Source organism: Hemitrygon akajei, chromosome 21 (genome assembly GCF_048418815.1).
Source record: "Hemitrygon akajei chromosome 21, sHemAka1.3, whole genome shotgun sequence".
In the NCBI taxonomy this organism is placed as follows: domain Eukaryota; kingdom Metazoa; phylum Chordata; class Chondrichthyes; order Myliobatiformes; family Dasyatidae; genus Hemitrygon; species Hemitrygon akajei.
Window position 1 is genome coordinate 45,506,143 of NC_133144.1, and position 19,548 is coordinate 45,525,690.

The 19,548-nt window shown below is 40.0% G+C and overlaps 1 protein-coding gene across 1 annotated transcript in view; it reads right to left on the minus strand.

The window, feature by feature from the left end:
* The window catches only part of LOC140714480 (collagen alpha-1(XXV) chain-like), a 120,794-nt gene continuing 101,246 nt past the window's right edge, over positions 1–19,548 (minus strand). Inside the window, exon 3 of the mRNA XM_073025777.1 lies at positions 1–390. Coding sequence (XP_072881878.1) covers positions 266–390 — 125 coding nt within the window. The 3' untranslated portion in view covers positions 1–265. The remainder of the gene's footprint in view (positions 391–19,548) is intronic.

Below are 19,548 nucleotides of genomic sequence, written 5' to 3' on the forward strand. Positions count from 1 at the left end.
AGAGACAACAGATCTAGAGCAACAACCTGCTGGACGAACAGTGGGTTGAAGAGTTTCTGCATGGAATAGGATCTGTTGAGGGTGTGGGTCAAATCGTCCAGCAGGTTGCTTGTTGCTGTAGTGTATTGCTGCCTGTTGTACTCCCCTGTGTCGACTTCAATGGAAGCAAGTTTTGGAAGGTGTTAACTTGTGCTTGAATTGCACTAGGTTCTCCTACAAGGACTGGTACAAATTAAGGGTTAATAAGAACCAATGAACCAATCTCTTAGTGGCAGTCTATAACAGATGGAATGAGAGCACCATGTTGCTCATTCTGACAGAATACCTCACCACTGTGGCACATACCTGGAACTCCTCTGCGACCATGTCTTCCTTTTTCTCCTGGTGGCCCTAGGAAGAAACACGGAACATTAGTATAATTGTTAACAAATGGGGAGCCAAGAATTATCAGTCTATAGCTGTAACATAACTTAGCTAAGGTAACCATTCAAATGGAAAGTGGAATCTAAACTTAACTAATCGAGTTTTTATTAGGAGATCTAGCTGCTTTAAAGCCCTTTCAGATCTTGATTTCGGAATGTTCTTCATGAAGGAATGCACTCTAACACCGATGTTTCTCGAAGTTTAAATGCAGTTATAGAATTCCAATAGCTTGTAATAACAAGCTTGTATTTTACATATTGCTGTCCTTCATATTTTGAAATACAATAAATCATTGTTCTTAATGACCCTGGGCTTTCCTGGATTATTGATTAGCTGGCACAGGATCAAGGTGATTTAATCTCAGACAGATAACATTTCTTGACTTACACTCTAATAAATCATTGAGCAGAAAGAAGGGAGTCTTTTCCAAAATTATAGTCACGTTTTCAAACCAATATCCATCTACTGCATGTTGCATGTAAAATTTTATTTCCCGAAACACACCTCCACAGCCTTTCACATGAAAGCAACATTTAAAACACAAGAGTCCTCTAAAATAAATTGCATACACATTAGAAACTGTTATAAAAATTCCTGATTATAGGGAATGCTATTTAAGCTCCTGAACCGCAGAGTCACATATTGCCAATACATGAATTGCGTAATGGTATCCCATTTAGAATAAACATCAGCATTGCTAAGTTTAAGGTGCTAAATAGAACTCTGTCTATTAAAAGTGGACACTTATTTATTCTGCAGGTTTCTATTATTCCAATCAAATAAATTACTGATCAAAGCATGAGGAAGTAAGGTTAATAAAGGCTCCCCTTAAACTGAGAGCAATTTTATTGTGGTCATTCCTGGTCATGGCCTAAGTATAAATTTCATGTTGACAACACAATGAACAGCTCATTCATGGTTTGAAGGGTGCATAACAGTTCACCCAGTCTGGACTTACAGCTGGAATGTAACAATTAATATACTGATCTACTCTGTTTCTCATGAAGGAATGGTGGTTTTGGAAGGCTGAAGTGGAGGGTACAAATATTTTCACAACTCGTTTTAAGATATTCCATCATCATTAAATGGAATCTGTCAAACTGAAAATATTGTGATCTGGAAAAACAGAAATTCAATTTCACTTCTAAGTATTGATGCAGCTATACAGAAGGCAAGACAGCGGCTATATTTCATAAGGAGGTTGAGGAGATTTGACCTGTCAACTAAAACACTTGGAAAACTTCTACAAATGTACTGTGGAGAGCATTCTGACTGGCTGCATTACTGTCTGGTATGGGGGGTGGGGGTGGGGTGGGGAGGGGGAAGGGCTTCTGCATAAGATTGAAATAAATTGTAGAAACGTGTAAAATTAGTCAGCTCTATCATGGGTGCTAGCCTATGAGGTGTCCAAGATATCTCCAAGGAGCAGTGCCTTAGGAAAGCAATGTCCATCAGTAAGTATCTCCACTACCCAGGACGTATCCTCTTCAAACCATTACTGTCAAAAAGGAGGTACAGAAGCCTGTAGGCACACAGTCAGTGATTCAGGAACAGCTTTTTCTGCTCTGCCATCTGATTGAACCCATAAACACTACCTCACTACATTTTTTCTATCTGTTTTTTTTGCACTATTCATCTTAACTTAATCTATTTAACAGATATTTAAGAATAGTACAGCACATTACAGGCCCTTCAGCCCACAATGTTGTGCCGACCCTCAAACCCTGCCTCCCATATAACCCCCACCTTAATTTCCTCCATATACCTGTCTAGTAGATATATAAGTACTTAATGTATCTCAGTTCTTTCCTCTATATTTATCATGTATTGCATTGTACTGTTGCCATAAAGTTAACAAATTTCACGACATGTTGGTGATATTAAACCTGATTCTGTGTTTAAACTGTTCTGAATTGTACATGAATGGTCTGTTCACTAGATCTAAATGCACTGGACAACAATTTTTTTGAAAGTGCTGCTTCCTCAGAAATGTTTTTGTTATGATAGAAACAAATTGAAGCTGATTGAAGCTGACCACAAATAATTTCAGACTACTTGCATCATGTAGGAATTTGGAGAAATAATAACTTAATTTTTGTTGAATATAATATGTTTAATTGTATAACATTGTTGACTAAGCTAAAGAATGTTTTGCTGATAATTTTCATTTGTATTCAGCGTTGAGGCTTCTCACTAAAGTGTCTAACAATAATCAGCCAGCATTGATGGATTCTAGTTGCCCTGATATAATTTCTCCGTGGTTGCAAAGTCCTGGTGAAATCTTTCACCGTGCTCATCACTGACAGCGCAAGGAAAGAGTATAAATGGGAATACAACAAATGTGAAAAGCCTAGACTTTGTCAACAATTTTACACCAAAAGTTGAGCTCATAAGCTTTCTTAATAAGAGGAGTCATGCTCAGCTTTTGAGATTTAAGTGTATATTCGCCACAAATGTAACAGAAAGTATCGCGGCTGTTGCAATATTGGTGAAACATTTTGCTATCATAAATACTCATGAAAATATAACTACTTTATTATACTGAATACACACAATATGCTATGTGCAAAGAGAATGCACATCAATGTGATGGCAAACTGATATACATGTAAACGCACTGCATAGTACAGTGTGTGTATCATGCGTTTATAACCTTTCTAAAACCTGTCCTGCTACGCAGCATCTGCTCTGCCTAAGCATGCCTAGGCAAGATAGAAAACTTTTCAGCTTACATTGTGGGCAACATTTTAATTGACTTGAATTAGATTCGAAATAGCAAATATTGTGACTTTCATGATCAGCAGACCAAAATCCATAAGAAACACCCAAAAGTACTCAGGAAGCAAAATCCTTCTTGTCCTTGATATCTGCAATACTAAATAGTTAATTAATAACTCGAAAGATATTCTACACATTCCATTTAGGTGTCAATGTAAGATGATGCATCTAAAGGAATTTTTTTTCCCCAATGGCAGATTAAATTTTAATTCGCACGTCAGGAAATATCCTGTTTTGTTTTTAGGGCACCTGACATCCACTAATGGGTCATTTTGACATGTTCCCTCTGGATATGGGATCTGCCCCATCAGATTTCCATCTGCATCTGCTCAGCTTAATACACAGTTGGTAGCAATAAAATTCTAGCCCACTGTGCTGAAAATGGGGTGGAGAGAAGGGTGGGAGCGAAGCATGTAGCATTTGATTACTAACTTCTTCCAATTATTTTCGATGTCTTCCAGTTTTACTGAGAGTGGAAGTGGGAGAATTATCTAATGCATCAGATTAGTAACACAGGTCACAATTTGAAATTTAGTAGTTTACTTGGAAAAACAACAACTGAAGACAAAAAATGAACACCCACACATAAAAAACAAACACTAAAAGCATATTAAAAAATTCTAAGCCTGTCCCCAACCACAAGTATTCAAAACCTTATTCACAAAAGAGTCAAATTCATCCAGAAATACTTGATCCCAAACACATGTCCAAGCCATTATACATAAACCATCCAAGCCCACTACACAAAAAATATCAAAGACGTCCAGTGGATAATATTAAACATCTAGACAGAAAATATCAGAGGCTCATATGCACTCCAGTCCTTCTTCTGTGCACTGATTACTTCAGTCTTTTATTCACCACATGTGCAAATGAGGCAGTTTTAGGCTCAACTCCTTTAACATTTTACACCTGCAGTTCTAAAAGAAGCTGGAATTGGCTGAAAGTTTTAACAAAGGGTCTAAATGATCTGAAGCACTTGTGATCTCCTGAGGGATTCAGAGAACAAATCTCTCGAGCGTGCAGGTACAGCCGGGACAGCCATTGATGGGAGTGGACACTGTGTCGAGGTCCGATAGCAGAAGACAAACCCATGGCTGGCTCCATTACTCTGTGCCGATTAAAGCATGAAGGAAGGTTAAAATCATTGAGGATGAGAGCAGAAAATGAACACTTGCTCAGCAACTTCTGTCTGCTCTCTCTCTTCTTGATACTACTGGCAGTTGGGAGGTATAGTCTTGAGTCCCACGTCACCAAGTTCAGGAGCAGCAGCTGCCCTGCATCCATCAGGCTCCTGGACGGGCTTCACCCTCTTCAGCACTGAACGGGCTCTGCAGTTCATTTGCCCTGTGTTTTTATCTATTTTGTTTTTACTGTTGGCGCGATTCGTCCTCTTTTGCAAATTGGATATGTGATGGATATCACAAATTGGATATGTGATATTCAGACAGTTCAATTGGTTTAGTGAATTCCATTGTGTTTCTTTGTTTTGTGAGTGCTTGCAAGAAGATGGATCTCAAGGTTGTATATGATATACTGTACATACTTTGGAAATAAATCTGAACTTTGAAAGGTTAGAAGATTAACTCCGCTTTTCTCTCCCGATACTGCCTGATCCACTGAGCATCTCCAGCACTCTTTTTCTTTTTAATAATTCATTACGAGTTATATGTATAAATAAGTGAATTGCATACGTCAGCATGTTACCACTTGATACATATCCACCTCACTTTAAGTAAACTCAAAGTTACAGCCTCATTTCAGAATCCTGTATCTTCTTTGAATTGATTTAATGTTTTGAAGTTACGAAACATTACAGTTAGTCCATGGGTACTGTATCAGACGTTTAATCTACATAAACCAGCTTTCTACTGAAGATTTAGTAGTCTAGTTCAATAAGCTAAGGTGGTCAAATACTTTTGTGGATTAGAAGGGCTGAGATAAATACCAAGAGCTGCCTTTACAATCACAAGCAACCATGGAACATTTCTGAATACCCAGGATGTAAATTTGCTAGAAAAAATGCAGTTAAAACAAATAGCAGATGTGTAAATTCATTCTGTTTTAAAAATACAAGGAAAAGATTTCCTGAAGAAAACTGGAAGCACATTCTTCATAAAGAGATTAACAGCCTTTTTATTGCCCTGCAATGTAAACAGACGTCAGACGCCATAGGCAAAGCCTCACTGAAAAGATTGGTTAATGTTGAATTGTGTTGATTTGAAACAGCAAAACTGTCGATAACTGTGAAGCCTGTGGTATTGTTTTTCAAGATAAAATGCATTTAATAACATGGTAATATTTTCAGTAAGAAACAAACCCTTGGACAAACCCAGTGGATTGAGTAGCATCTGTGGAGGTGAAAGAAATGGCAATATTAGGGTAGGGGTCACGCATCAGGACAGAGTGAGGAGGGAGGGTAGTCTGTGTGAAGAGATGGAGGGGAGCAGGAGAGGGACTGAACTGTGATAGATTGATACAGGAGGGGTGTAGATAGAATCAGATTTGTTGGGGGCGGTGTGGAGGAGGAGGAGAGAGTGATGAGCAGGGACATGAAAGTTAATGGCACTGAAACCAGATACATATGGAAGGTAATAATGAGGGAGAGATGGACAGATGGAACCAGATGGGGAAGGGGATCTGGAGGGTGAAATGTGAGTAGTAACAAGATAGAAGCAAGAGTGAGAGGGGGATGCAACTGGTGATGGAGGGCTGGACAGGGAGCATGGAACAGGGAACAACATGGGAGGACCAGGGATGGGTCAGGAGTGAGAGATGGGAACACAGGGGACTTCCAATTTTCCTGAAAATGGGAAAGTCAATGCACATAAAATTGAGTGGTTGACTACCCAAGTGGAATATGAGATGTTGTTCTCCTAGTCTGCACTTGGCCTAGCTCTGGTAAGGAAGCAGGAGCAACAGGCCAATGTTGGAATGGGAAGGGGAGTCAAAATGGCTTGATTTAGGTATTTTCAGATTGCTAAAGATTGCAGTTTTTTTTTGCCATAATTGCAGGTTAGCATCCCAACAAGGAGAAACTAGAACTCTTGAACCTATGATTCACCTTTTCACTTTAACCAGTGAAAATTATAGCTGCAGTACAAAAATGTAGTAAAGTCCAATAAGCCTTGAAGAAGGGTCTCGACTCGAAACGTCAACTATTTGTTCATTACATAGATGTTGCCGAGTTCCTCCAGCATTTTATGTATGTAGCCTTGAATGTAGGGTGAGCTTTGGCTTGGAGATGCCTCATACAGGGAACTGGCTTGAAGGTACAATGTTGAACTCCCCTTCAATGCAAACTCCAGCGATGACTGAGCACATTGCAAAGTGTATGGAAAATATTAGAAAAATCAGCCCATTTAACAACCGGCAGATGAGAAGAGCACTTAAAAAGATTTCAATATAAAAAAATTAACTCACTACAAAATAGTATATACGCTCATTCTCCACTTTATTAGGTAGCTTCAGTATTTCCATGCGTACAGTTTTGTACTTCCTGTACCTAATAAGGTGGCGACTGGTATATGTTCACGGTTTTCTGCTGCTCTAGCCCATCCACTTCAAGCTTTGAAGTGTTGTGCATTCAGAGATGCTCTTCTGCACACCACTGTTGAAATGCGTGGTTATTTGAGTTACTATCGCCTTTCTGTCAGCTGGAACCAGTTTGGCCAATTTCCTCTGAACTCTCCAACTAACAAGGCATTCTCACCCGCAGAACTGCCACTCACTGGAATTTTTTTTTGCACCATTCTCTGTACACTCTAAACTCTGCTGTATATCCTAAGAGATCAGCAGTTTCTAAGATAATCAAGCCACCTCATCTTGCACTATCAATTACTCCAACGTCAAAGTCACTTAGATCACATTTCTTCCCCAACAACAACTGAACCTCTTTACTATATCCCCATGCTTTTATACATTGAGTTGATACCACAGGATTGACTGATTAGATATTTGCATTAACGAGCAAGTCTACAGATGATCCTAATAAAATGACCACAGAATGTATATATTTTTCTCTTCTATAAGGGCTGAGCAGTTCTTTAAGGAAAGAATGAACAGGTTAGGATTCTAAGAAGGAACTGGGAAATGATCCTTAATATTATGCAAAGTCTCTTTAGAGTAAATGCAGGAGAGAGTATTAATAGGAGCTGAAATAAGACACTCAATCCTTTAAGTCTTCTCCACCATTCAAGAAGATGATGGCTGGCCTGAACATTCATTTTAAATCTACTTTCTGGCCTGATCTCCTTAACCCTTCATTCTCCTGCTGCCCAGAGATAATTCACAAATGTCAAAGGAGAATATTCTTCTCTTTTCAATTGTAAATGGGGATTTCTTTATTCTGCAACTTTTCCCCCGACTCCAGATTTCCCCCATAAGGGGCAACATTCTGACAGGATCTGACAACTCTCTCATCTCTCATTCAACTAAACTCCAGGAAGTATAGAAGCATTATAATTCAATATTTTCCTAAAAAGAAACCTTCATCTCCAGAGGCATTCTTGTAAACCTTCGCCGTACCATTTCCAAGGGAAGTATATCCTTCCTTAAATAAGGAGGCCACAGCTATGAAGAAGTTCAAGTGTAATCCTGCCAGATACATGTACAACCATAGCCCTGCTTTTGTACTCCACTGCTCTTACAAAAAATGACAATACTATGTAGCTATGTGCATATACGAAGACAGTTTCAATTCTGGCATTCATTAGTATTTTAACCATTTGAACAATACCCTGCTTTTGTATTCCTGTTGCCAACATACATAGCTTCACATTTCTCCGCATCATAACACATCAATTCTCTTGCTCCTCGCTCAATTAGCCTGTCCATTTCCCTTTAAAGACCTTGTATGCACTTCTATTATAGCCATAAAACTGATTATTATGATATACTTGTTTCTACAATTTGAGTCATGAACATTAACTATAAATAGCTGAGGTTCATGCCACAGCATTTCTGTGTCATGCCACACATCATAGCTCATCACTATGAGAATTATCCATTTATTCATACATTTTGCTTTCTGTTAGATATCTAATTCTCCATCCTGGATTATGTATTATCTATCATTAGTCCCATAATCCCTTATCTTGCAGTGAATTTAATTTCCAACACCCACCAATATCTAAATAAATCACGTCAATTGGCTTCCCTTTATTGATCCTCTAATTACATCTTTTATATTTTCCAAACAAGATTTCCCTTCCATGAAACCATGTTAACTGGCCAATCATATGATAATTTATCGAAGTGTTTGGCTACCACCTTCTTAACGAGCAAGGTAGACGTTTCAGATACTGAAGAATTTAAACATATATAGACCAATAAGAACCTTTATGTTCACCTGAATAGGCAGATGGGGACGTACTTATCAGTATTTTCCACCATAGCAGTGCTCTAACAGTGCTGAATTACGGTAAATACATGACATTGCCTGTACAAATAAGATGAGAGCATTTACAGAATCAATACAACTGGAGATTCAGTCATTGAAAAAATACTAACAATCTGATTTTTACAAGCAGCATGAATAATGCGCGAGAGGATATTATTTAAATCTAGAAGTTTGGATAAGAGTAGACAATTATTTTTACTTGTTCTCCAGATGAGGGAGCCATGACGAGGTCAATGTTAGTTGCCTATTATCAATTGTTCTCGAGAATATGGCGGTGAGCAATGGTCTTGATGCACCGGCAAATCTGAGAGAGGTTCTACCAACGATGAAGGAAAGACTCTGCCTCGAGTGACTCAAAAAACAAACTGCTGGAGAAATTCAGTCAATTGAGCAACATCCATGGAGGCAAAAAGGCAGTCAATGTTCTGAGTTCCTGCACAAGGACTGACCGTGAACAGGTGACAGACTGTGTAAAGACATGGGGAGGGAGCAGGAAATGGATCAAATCTGGTAGGCTATAGATGGATAGGGGGATAATAGGCAGATGAAGCCTGGTGAGGGAGGTGGAGGTGACAGTTTAAAGATAGAACTGTTGAGTGATAGATGAAAACAGATGAGGAAACAAGTAACTATAAGCAGACGGGGAGAGGGAGGGGAAAGCAGAGGCTAAAGCAGGAATCTAATGCGGAATCCCATCAGGAAGGAATGATGGGAAGATGGTGGAGGGGACAGAAGACAGCTATGAGTGTAGGTGATGGGCAGATGGACATGGGAATGGTGAACAAAGGGAAAGAGAACCATGTATGACCTGTTTGACTTCCAGGTGGACTTCACCTGATGCTTATGTCCTTTTCAGCAACATTGGTCACAGATCTGAATAAGGCACTTTGTAAATAAAACTATGTTCCGTCCACCAGAACAAGCAGGATCTCTCAGTGGCCACCCATTTTAATTCCACTTCCCATTCCCATATATCCATCCATGGCCTCCTCCACTGTCATGATAAGGCCACATTTAAGTTGGAGGAACACCTTAAATTCGGTTTGGTTAGCCTCCAACCTGATGGCATGAACATCGATTTCACGAACTTCTGGTAATGCCTCCCCACCCCCTCACCATTTCCCATCCCCTCTTCCCTTCCCATTGCCTCCCTTGGATGCTCCTCTACCCCCTTTTTTTCCTTTCTCCATGCCTTTCTGTATCTTTCACCAATCCCCTTCCTAGCACTGATTCACTCCCCCCAACACCCCCCCCCCACCTTTCAAATCTACTCCTTAGCTTTTTTTCTCCAGTCCTGCCGAAAGGTTTCGGCCTGAAACATTAACTGTACTTTTTACCATAGACGCTGCCAGGCCTGCTGAGGTGCTCCAGCATTTTGTGTGTGTGTTGCTGCTAGATCTCCTGTAATGAGGGAGCTCAACAGGATGTCAGAAAATGATTCTGCGACATCAAAAAGACCAAAAGAAACTAGAGAACTAGAAGCAGCAAGATATGTCAAAGGCCCCTCTTCACCGAAACATTTCACAATTTTCACAGCATCGTCAACAGTTAACCAACAAGACCTCCAATGAAAATTGAAGCTTCTTGATCCCACAGGGATCGGCTCAGTGGCACAAATGGTAGAGCTACTGTCCAACCTCTGCTGCTGTCTGTGTGGTGTTTCCACATTCTCCCTATGACTGCACAGAATAAAAAGTGCACAGTGTGTTTGCAAACTCAAGTGTTTCCATGCTGTATCACTTTATGACTTAAATTTCAACCTGCAATTAACCACAAAAGAAATGGAAATGTAATTTTAAAATCGCTGACAAATTTTCATTCAATAGAATACATACACAATGCTGGAAGAACTCAGCAGGCCAGGCAGCATCCGTGAGAAAAGAGTAGCCAATGTTCTGGGCCGAGACCCTTCATCAGGAATGGGGCCGAAGCCCAGTAATAGAGATAGGGGAATTAGGAGGTAGGACGGGCGGCAGCACCGACGGTCCCGGCCATAGGATCCCGGTCTGAGCCGGACCCGGAGCTGGGGCCTCCGGAGCTTATAGCCTGCAGGGCATCAAATCTGTGGTCAGAGTCCGGAGAGAGAGAGAGTTCATGGCCCGCCAGGGGCTGGAGCCCATATCTGTGGTCCGAGTCCGGAGCGGGAGAGTTCAAGGTATTTCATTCAAATACCCTGTAACATTTGCAATAACGCTATGAAGTTGGTTATGAAGTTTATTGTGAAACAAGTTTATTTACTGAACAGTAAAGTTATCTGAATTTTACTAATTTGGAACAAGCCAAATCCAAGATACCTACAAGAATCAACTGCGGAGAGCCAATTTCAAAAGTTCCAAATCTAAACTTTGATAAGCGAATCCAAAAGTGAAATTCAATGCCAGGACATAGGAAAGGAGAGAATTCCCCATAGTGCATATAGTTAGTTAATATACCTCTTCTACTTGGAATTCTATGTACAAGTGAAGAGAACTGAATCAAATTCCATTTTTCTTTAATCAGTGTAAGCCAGAACTAAACGACTAGCACCCACAATTCACTGCAAATCAACAGAAAGTCTGTGTAAGGGAGCACTTCCAGCAGTAAAAGTTGATTTGATCATGGAGGAGGTCTGCAAAGATCAGGACCACCATGATCCCCAAACCCCAGAGAGTAGCAAACAATGGAGGTTTCTGTGAGGTCATGAAATGATCTCCTGTAATGAGGGAGCCCAACAGGATGTCAGAAAATGGTTCAGCGACATCAAAAAGACCAAAGGAAAACACTGCAGTGAGATGCTTGGCTTGTGCAGTACCAGAGGGGGAGAACACCCACCTTGAGAACACCGGTACCTGCTGAGGTTTGGAGTGGCCAAACTGTTTTTAATGGAATGTTTGTTAAAATCTGAAGCTTAGGACACTGATAAGCCCCAGGGATCCAAGTGAGTGATTCAACATTAATTCGAGTGCAACAATCCGTTGAAGCATGCTGCTTCAAGGATTATAATGATCACTACCAAGTGGCTTTCACCCTTATTTTTGACCCTAAGAACTGCTTGAATGATCTTAATGTCTAATGGCTCCTGACCGTAAAGATATCTTGGACTGCAGCATCAACGACGTTGAACATATTAGAGTTCAATGTTCACTCATGACCAAATTCTGCAAATTTGTCATTCACAACTGCTTTATGTCAACTATGGGGAATTAATACAAGCTGGACTGTTTCAATGACACACCATATATGGCAGTCTGAGGCACAGCCTCAGTACAGTATCTCCAAAAATCAAATGACTTTGGATTCTTACCTAATTAAGTAATATAATGATTCTTATGGGAACAATATATTTTCCAAGTTTGAACATGAAGATCTATTTAAAAATGTTAAATTATGAAAAACCGACACTACTCAGTATGAAGCATATGAAATACTTTAAATCCTCAACATTAACCCTAAAATCCTTGTCAGGTGGCAAAGGATTGGAATTGGAAAAACTGAGTGGCTCAAGCTTGAAGAAGCTTCTGATACCTATTAAGAATTGGTTATTTAGTTATTTTCCAGATAAATGAGAAATCATTCTTATCAAACAAAATGGTAGAAAAAAAGTGACAAATTTCATTACATGCAAAATGAAATGAAATGCATAATAACCAAAACAAGCCAACTTCAACTTGGGCAATGAGCATAGCATAAAGGATACTGGTATAAAATACCAGTCGTCCCTAGGTAACAGCAGCGAACTGTTCATAACCTGAACTTTTCCAAATCGGAAGTGCGGCCGTGAAACGAGTTCCAAGCCAGCAGATTATTTCTGCAGTCTTACAACAGTCAGCAAATTCACAAGAGTGCTATCCTAAATTTGCATTTATATGTACGGGCTGTACCTACGTTGCCATTCATAAGCTGCAGAGGACCTGTACTCTGGACATAGTTCAAGATTTCCCCACAGCTTAGATAACACGTGGAACAGACTGACAAAGAATGTGATTGATCTGAGGCCAAGTGACACCTCTAAAAGGCTCTGGTGTTGAGAAGGACTGAGGATTACGGAGGTATTAATAGCAATGCTTAACTCTTCACAGGGAACAGAAGGAACTTGGTATTCCTAAAAGTAAGATCAACGGTTTGTGTTGGTGAGGGGCAGTATCAGTAAAATAATGTCCATGATTAAAGAGTCATATATAACCTCTGGGAAATGGGTTTAATGAGATGAGCAATCTTTTCCAATGTTCTTAATTCCTTGTACAATCTATTTTGGCAAATAAATTGCTCTCCAATTCCAAATGTCTGAACTGCCACACTATATTTGTGTAAAGGAATCTGCAAAGTGCCTTCAAGTGCAGCACTGGTTCTGGGGCAGAGGTTATAAACTAATCCATTTCAAAATGTTAATTTTTGAACATTTAATTTTGAAGGTTGCTGTTTTGTTCAGGAAAATGTTATGTAGGAAGAGCACTAACACTGAAATCTAGGGAGAAGATGGTGCATGGGTTTTGAAGGTTTAATGTTTTCTCCCACCCTGAAGGTATCTAATTAATGGAAATAAACATCCAGTAAAAACCTTTACAATAGCTTTTGTTCCACTCACTGTATTCAAAATGTTCCAAGCTGTGAGATTCCTCCCAAGATTAATGAACTCTTCATATATTGTCTGTAATAAAACGAGTGCACTACGCTACAGCTTTTACAAAGCATTCATCACCTTCAATTTAGTAAATGAATTTGTAGTGGAGAAAAAAAAATTAAGACCAGAAGAAAAAGAGAAGTCCATTTAATGCAACATGGTTGTTCAGCCATTCAATTAATTTCTTTTCTTGAACTGTGCACATTGACACTGGCTCCATATTCTTAACATACAACAAAGAACAATGCCCTGGCGAAGGAAGGTAAGAATAACGTATGCCTTCATTACCCCCCTATCCATCTGCATGGCATTTCATGTAGGTGTAGGTTTACTCCTCAGGGAAGTGGATCTCTGTATACTTTAGGGTCTTGTATACTTCACTCTTACATTTGTCTCATGCTTGACTAGATTAGACTCCATCTCTCATTCTCTGCTTGATGAATGTAGCAGAACTGATACCAACTAATCTCATTAGAATTTTATAAGATTTATTTTTGTTCTCTCTTAGTCAGGTACAACTAGTCTTATCACTGCTATGTCCTTCAGCAATTTTCCTCATCTCTGCAATTCCACCAATTTTTGTGCCATCCATAACTTGCTACAGACCACCTACATTTTTGTCCAAACCATTCACATATACAGTGGATTCCGGTTAATTCGGGCAGCCACCTATTTGGGACAATTCTTAAAGAACAAAAACAAATCGGGAAAATTGCTGGGATTTCCGCCATTTATTTGGGACACTGTGCCGCTTACTTGGGACAGGGGACTTACCAAGTCGGTTCTAACGAGAGTCAGCCGCATGCACGTGTCTGGCAGTTAGATGCTACTCTGCGCTTAGAGAGAACACTCTTTAAATAGCCTCAGTAGCAGTGATTCTTGTCAATGAGAGTTGGCCAGAAATAAGCAGCAAGACAAATTCTGAACTGTTTTACAGTTTTATAGTACTGTGGTATCATTGTTAATGTTCTGATTTTTTCTGTATTTTATTTAATTACATAATTTCTTGCTCAGTTTGTCTTTTTTTTATATCTTTGTAACTATCTCCATGAATCTTCAGCTAATTGGGGCAGCTGCTTAATTGAGCCAAAATGTACTTGTCCCAATTAACCAGAATCCATTGTATTAATAATACTACAATACTGTTAAACTATGTATTATTATTAGTTCTGAATGGTTATCAATGGAAGAATTCATCCAGTATACACAATGAACAAAATCAGCACAGACACCTAGTACAGATAATGAACTGCCTTCATACAATGCTATTAATGATTGTATCCTCCAAATCTTCATTTTCATTGTAACATTCGAGCTCAACAGAGATCCCAGCACTGATCCTTGTGGAATACTAATAGTCACAGACATCCACACAGAGTATCACCCTCCATCCACTGCCATCTATCTCCAGGCCAATTTAGAATCCAACCTACCTATTCACTTTGACTTAATCCTCTGGAGTAGTCTACCACAAAGGACCTTGTCCAATGCTTTAATAAAGTCCATGTAAACAACTTCCATTGCCTGAGCCTCATCAACCATCTTCATGTCCTTCTTAAAAGTCTCCATCAAATCTGAGACAGGACCTCCTCTGCACAAAGCCCCACCTGCCATCCCAAATAAGTCCATGTCATTCAAAATACGAGTAAATCCTGTCCCTAGGCAACTTCAATAATTTCCTTCCCACTAAATTAAGGCTCAGTGGACTATAGTTTTCTGAATTATCCAAAATGCCCTTCTTAAATAAAGGAATGACATTGCTTGTTTTTCAGCCCTCAAAAATCTCACCTGTGACCAGAGATGATATAAAAATTTCTCTCAAGACCCCAGATATATCCTTTCTTGGCTTCCTTGATGTCCTAGAATACATCCCATCAGGCTCTGGGGACTTATCCATCTTAATGTTCTTCAAGAGAATGAACACCTCTGGCCTCTCAATATCTACATCAAACAACATATGTCTCCCCGATTCCACATTTAATTCATGTACTTCCTATTGAATACTAATATCAAGTACTTAATTAGTATCTCACACACTTATTCCAGCTCTAGGCATAAATTCCCTCCGTGATCCTTGATTGGTTCTACCCTCTCTGTAGTTTATCCTCATGTTTCTAATATACTGGATAAAGTGTCTTGAGATTGTCCTTATTCTAAGTTGCCAAGGCCATTTCAGGTCTACTTTTAGCCCTCTTGATTCCATGTTTCTTTCTTTTTTCCTTTATATTCCTAAAAGGCCTCACCCAATTTCAGCTACCTACACCATACATATGCTTCCTTTTCCTTTTTGACTAAACTTACAACACCTCTTGCCATCCGAGGTCCCCAAACCTAGCCATCCCTATCTTTCATCTTCATAAGAACATGCTGGTCTTGAATTCTAACTAGATGGTCTTTTAAAAACTCCCACATGTCAGATGTGGATTTACCCAATAACATATGTTCCCCATCTATTCTCCTCAGTTCCTGTCTAATATTGTTGTAATTAGCCCTCCCCCAATTTTACACCATTCACTGAGGACCTGCCTTATTCCTTATCCATAAATACTCTCCCACTGAAAGTCTGTTCACCTAACCATGCTCATTTCCTAATATAAGGTCTAACATTGCCTCTTCCCTGGTTGATCTATCTATAGACTGCTTCAAGAAGCCCTCCTGGATGCACTTAACAAATTCTGTCTATCAAAGCCATCTCCAATATTCAGGAAGTTAAAATTTCCCACTACAACAACTCTGTTTTTACACATTTTCAAACCTGCCTGTATAACTATTCCTCTGTTTCTTTCTGGCTATTAGAATAACTGGCATATTCAAGTTTGCTGATGACACCATTGTTCTAGACTGAATCAAAGGTAGAGATGAATCGGCATATTAGAGGAGGGAGACTGAAAATCTGGCTGAGTGGTGCCACAACAACCACCTTTTACTCAATATCAGCAAGACCAAGAGCTTATTATTGATTTCAGGAGAAGGACACGAAAGGTCCATGAGCCAGTCCTCTTTGGAGGATCAGAGTTGGAGAGGGTCAGCAGCTTTAAATTCCTCAGTGTTATTATTTCAGCAGACCTGTCCTGGGCCCAGCATGAGTGCAATTATGAACAAAGCACAGCAGCACCTCTACTTCCTTAAGAGTTTGCAAAGATTAGGCATGTCATCTAAAACTTTGACAAACTTCTATAGGTGTGAGGTAGAGAGTATATTGACTGGCTACATCACAGCCTGGTATGGAAACATCAATACCCTTGAACGGGAAATCCTACAAAAAGTAGTAGTTATGGCCCAGTCCATCACAGGTAAAACCCTCCCCACCATTGAGCACATCTGCACGAAACACTGTCACAAGAAAGCAGCATCCATCATCAGGGACCCCACCACCCAGGACATGCTCTCTTCTTACTGCTGCCATCAGGAAGGTGGTGCAAGAGCTTTGCAACTCAAACCACCAAATTCAGGAAAGTTATTACCCCTCAGCCATCAAGCTCTTGAACCAAAGGGGTTAACTTCACTCAACTTCACTTGCTCCACCACTGAAATATTCCCACAACCTATGGACTCACTTCCAAGGACTTATTTCATGTTCTTGATATTGATATGGTATCATATATGTACTTTGATAATAAATTTTCTTTGAACTTGGGAAATCAATTCCATCATAGTGAATGAACCTTTGTTATTCCTGAGCTTGACCCATATGGCCTTACTGGATGAAGTCTCCAGGACATTCTAAATATAGCTGTATTATTCTCCCTGATTAATACAACAGCAACCCCCCCCCCCCACCTCTTGTACATTGTTATCACCTCTGAAATATCTAAACTATGAAAAGCAGAGCTTCCAAGTCCTGCCCTCCTCTCAATCAGGTTTTTGTAACGGTCACAGCATCATTGTTCCATGTACTAATCCGTCCACAAGGTGATCTACCTTAGCCCTAATACTCCATGCATGGAAATAAGTACATTTCAGACTGTCAGTCCCACCCTGTTTAACCTTATTAAACATAACTGACCTAACCTCTGCTTTTCCCTCAATACTTCCACTTGCCAACCTACCACCTACTGTCATTCATGAAGAAGAGTCGCAGTCTGAAACGTTGACTGTTTGTTCATTTCCATGGATGCTGCCCGACCTGCTGAGCTCCTCCAGCATTTTGTGTGCATTGCCAACCTACTGGTCTGTTCCCACCTCCTACCAGACAAGCTTAAAGCCTCCCAAATAGTACTGGTGAACCTCCCTGCATGGATATTGGTGTCATTCCAGTTTAGGTGTAACCCGTCCTTCTTGTACAAGTCCCACTTGCCCGGAAGAGAGGCCAATAACCTGTGTATCTGAAGGCCACCCTCCTGCAGCAGCTCTTTGGACATGCATTCACCTATACCATCTTCCTTTCCTTGGCTCACTAGCACATGGCACAGGGATTAATCCCAAGGGTGCCCTGACCCAGACCTGGCCCAAGATCAGGATCCCATTCATTTGAGTTCTAGAGTCATAAAACAGGGAATAAGGCCATTTGGACCATCATGTCAAAATCAATGGGTGGGCATCCAAGCATATTAATCCAATTTTCCAGCACATTGGTTGTATCCTTCTATGCCTCGTCTTGGCACCTCTTGTATGCTGCTTCCCCACTTTCTTGAGCACTGTTCACTCAGGCAGTTACTCACTACTATCTGAGTGGAAGAGGTCCTCCTCAGGTCCCCTTTAAATCTCTTACTCCTTACCCTCAGTCTAAGTCTGGTAGTTTTGCCAAAATGGGGGAAACTTTCCTATAGTCTACCTGTCTATTTCCCCTCATAATTTCTCACATCTTAATCACATTCTCTGTTAAACTCTTCCCCTCCAGGAAAAACAGGGAAAACCTCTTTAGTTTCTGCATTTAATTAAAATGTTCCATCCCAGACAACATTCTAATGAATCTCCTCTCTACCCTCTCCAGCACAATAACATCTTTCCTACACTATGGTGACCAAAACTCAGTAGTTCAGCTAAGGTCTACCCAATCCTTTATAAAGTTGGATGACTGCCTCCCAGCTCTTGGATTCAATGTCATTTCAAAGCCAGCTTCCATATCCCTACTTAACCATGTCATTTACCTGTGCTACCATCTTCAAGGACCTTTGGACTTGTGCACTAAGGTCCCTCAATAATCCCTAGGGCCGTACAATTCATGCTACATGCCCTGGCCTCATTAGCGCTCACAAACACCTCACCTATTAAGCTCCACCTCACATTTATCACTCCTTTCTACCAACATATTGATATCACCCTGTAACTCAAGACTCCAGACATTCAATAAATCCACCAATCTTCTTACCACCTGTGAGTGATGATTCTTGGCTTGAAGGTTAGACGGAAAAAGCTAAGTCATCTATAATTTGTTTTTTTTTTATATAAATTTCTTACATTAAACACTTAAAGCAAGAGAAGATCTCCAACTTGGACGGGAATTTAAATCATGCCCAGCTTCACCTTCTGTCAAAGCTCATCATGAGGTTTCAGGGATATGAAGTTTGGGCAGAAGGCTGCCGGCAGTCTACGTGCTGCTGAGGTTGGTGGGTCCACCTCCAGTATGAGGGGAATCACTTTGATCAGAAAAGTGCAGGCAGATGTGGACCAAGGCGACAAGTCTAGGCAGCAGACCGCATCCTGCTCAATTATTTCCCATTATGATTAACCTTATTATCCACATATAATTCTATATTCCAGGGAACACACACCTAATGGGAAAACTGTATTAACTCTTCAGATGCATTTTTGGAAACAATTTTAAACCCTGCAAATTAAAATACTTTAAAACCAAGCACTGGTAATTTAACAGTTTATTTCTGTGTAAGAATAGGACATTAGTATTTAGACAAGCTAAATTAATCAAAATGAGAGTGTAATGTTGAATTACCTATCAACTTTCCTAAATACTCTCCTTTTTCAGAGAATTACAGCTTCCTCTGATCTTTGCACTCACTCGGAAACTCCATCGCATGCGGTTCATTAGTGACTGCCTGCTTGTTTATTTAGAAAACATATCTGCGTGCGAAGGCAAATATACTTAGAAGAAATATGGAGAGTGAAATTTGTGTAATGATGGTCATTAGGCAAAATTACAAGTGTGCATGTGAAGTTCATTAACTCTGCATTGACTGGAAAAACTTTATAATGATCTTTCATCAAAAGCAGCACCGAAGTCGTCCATTATTTAGTAGTATCTCCCCACCGGAAGGATGCCCAAACATGCACTGCTACATCAGCACCTCGGCCTTCAGATATTCTCAGGAACACATGAGTAAGCTTAGTTACCTTGAAGCAGATATTTTAAATTTAGAGCAAGGTCATGAACCATACTAGAAAGGGC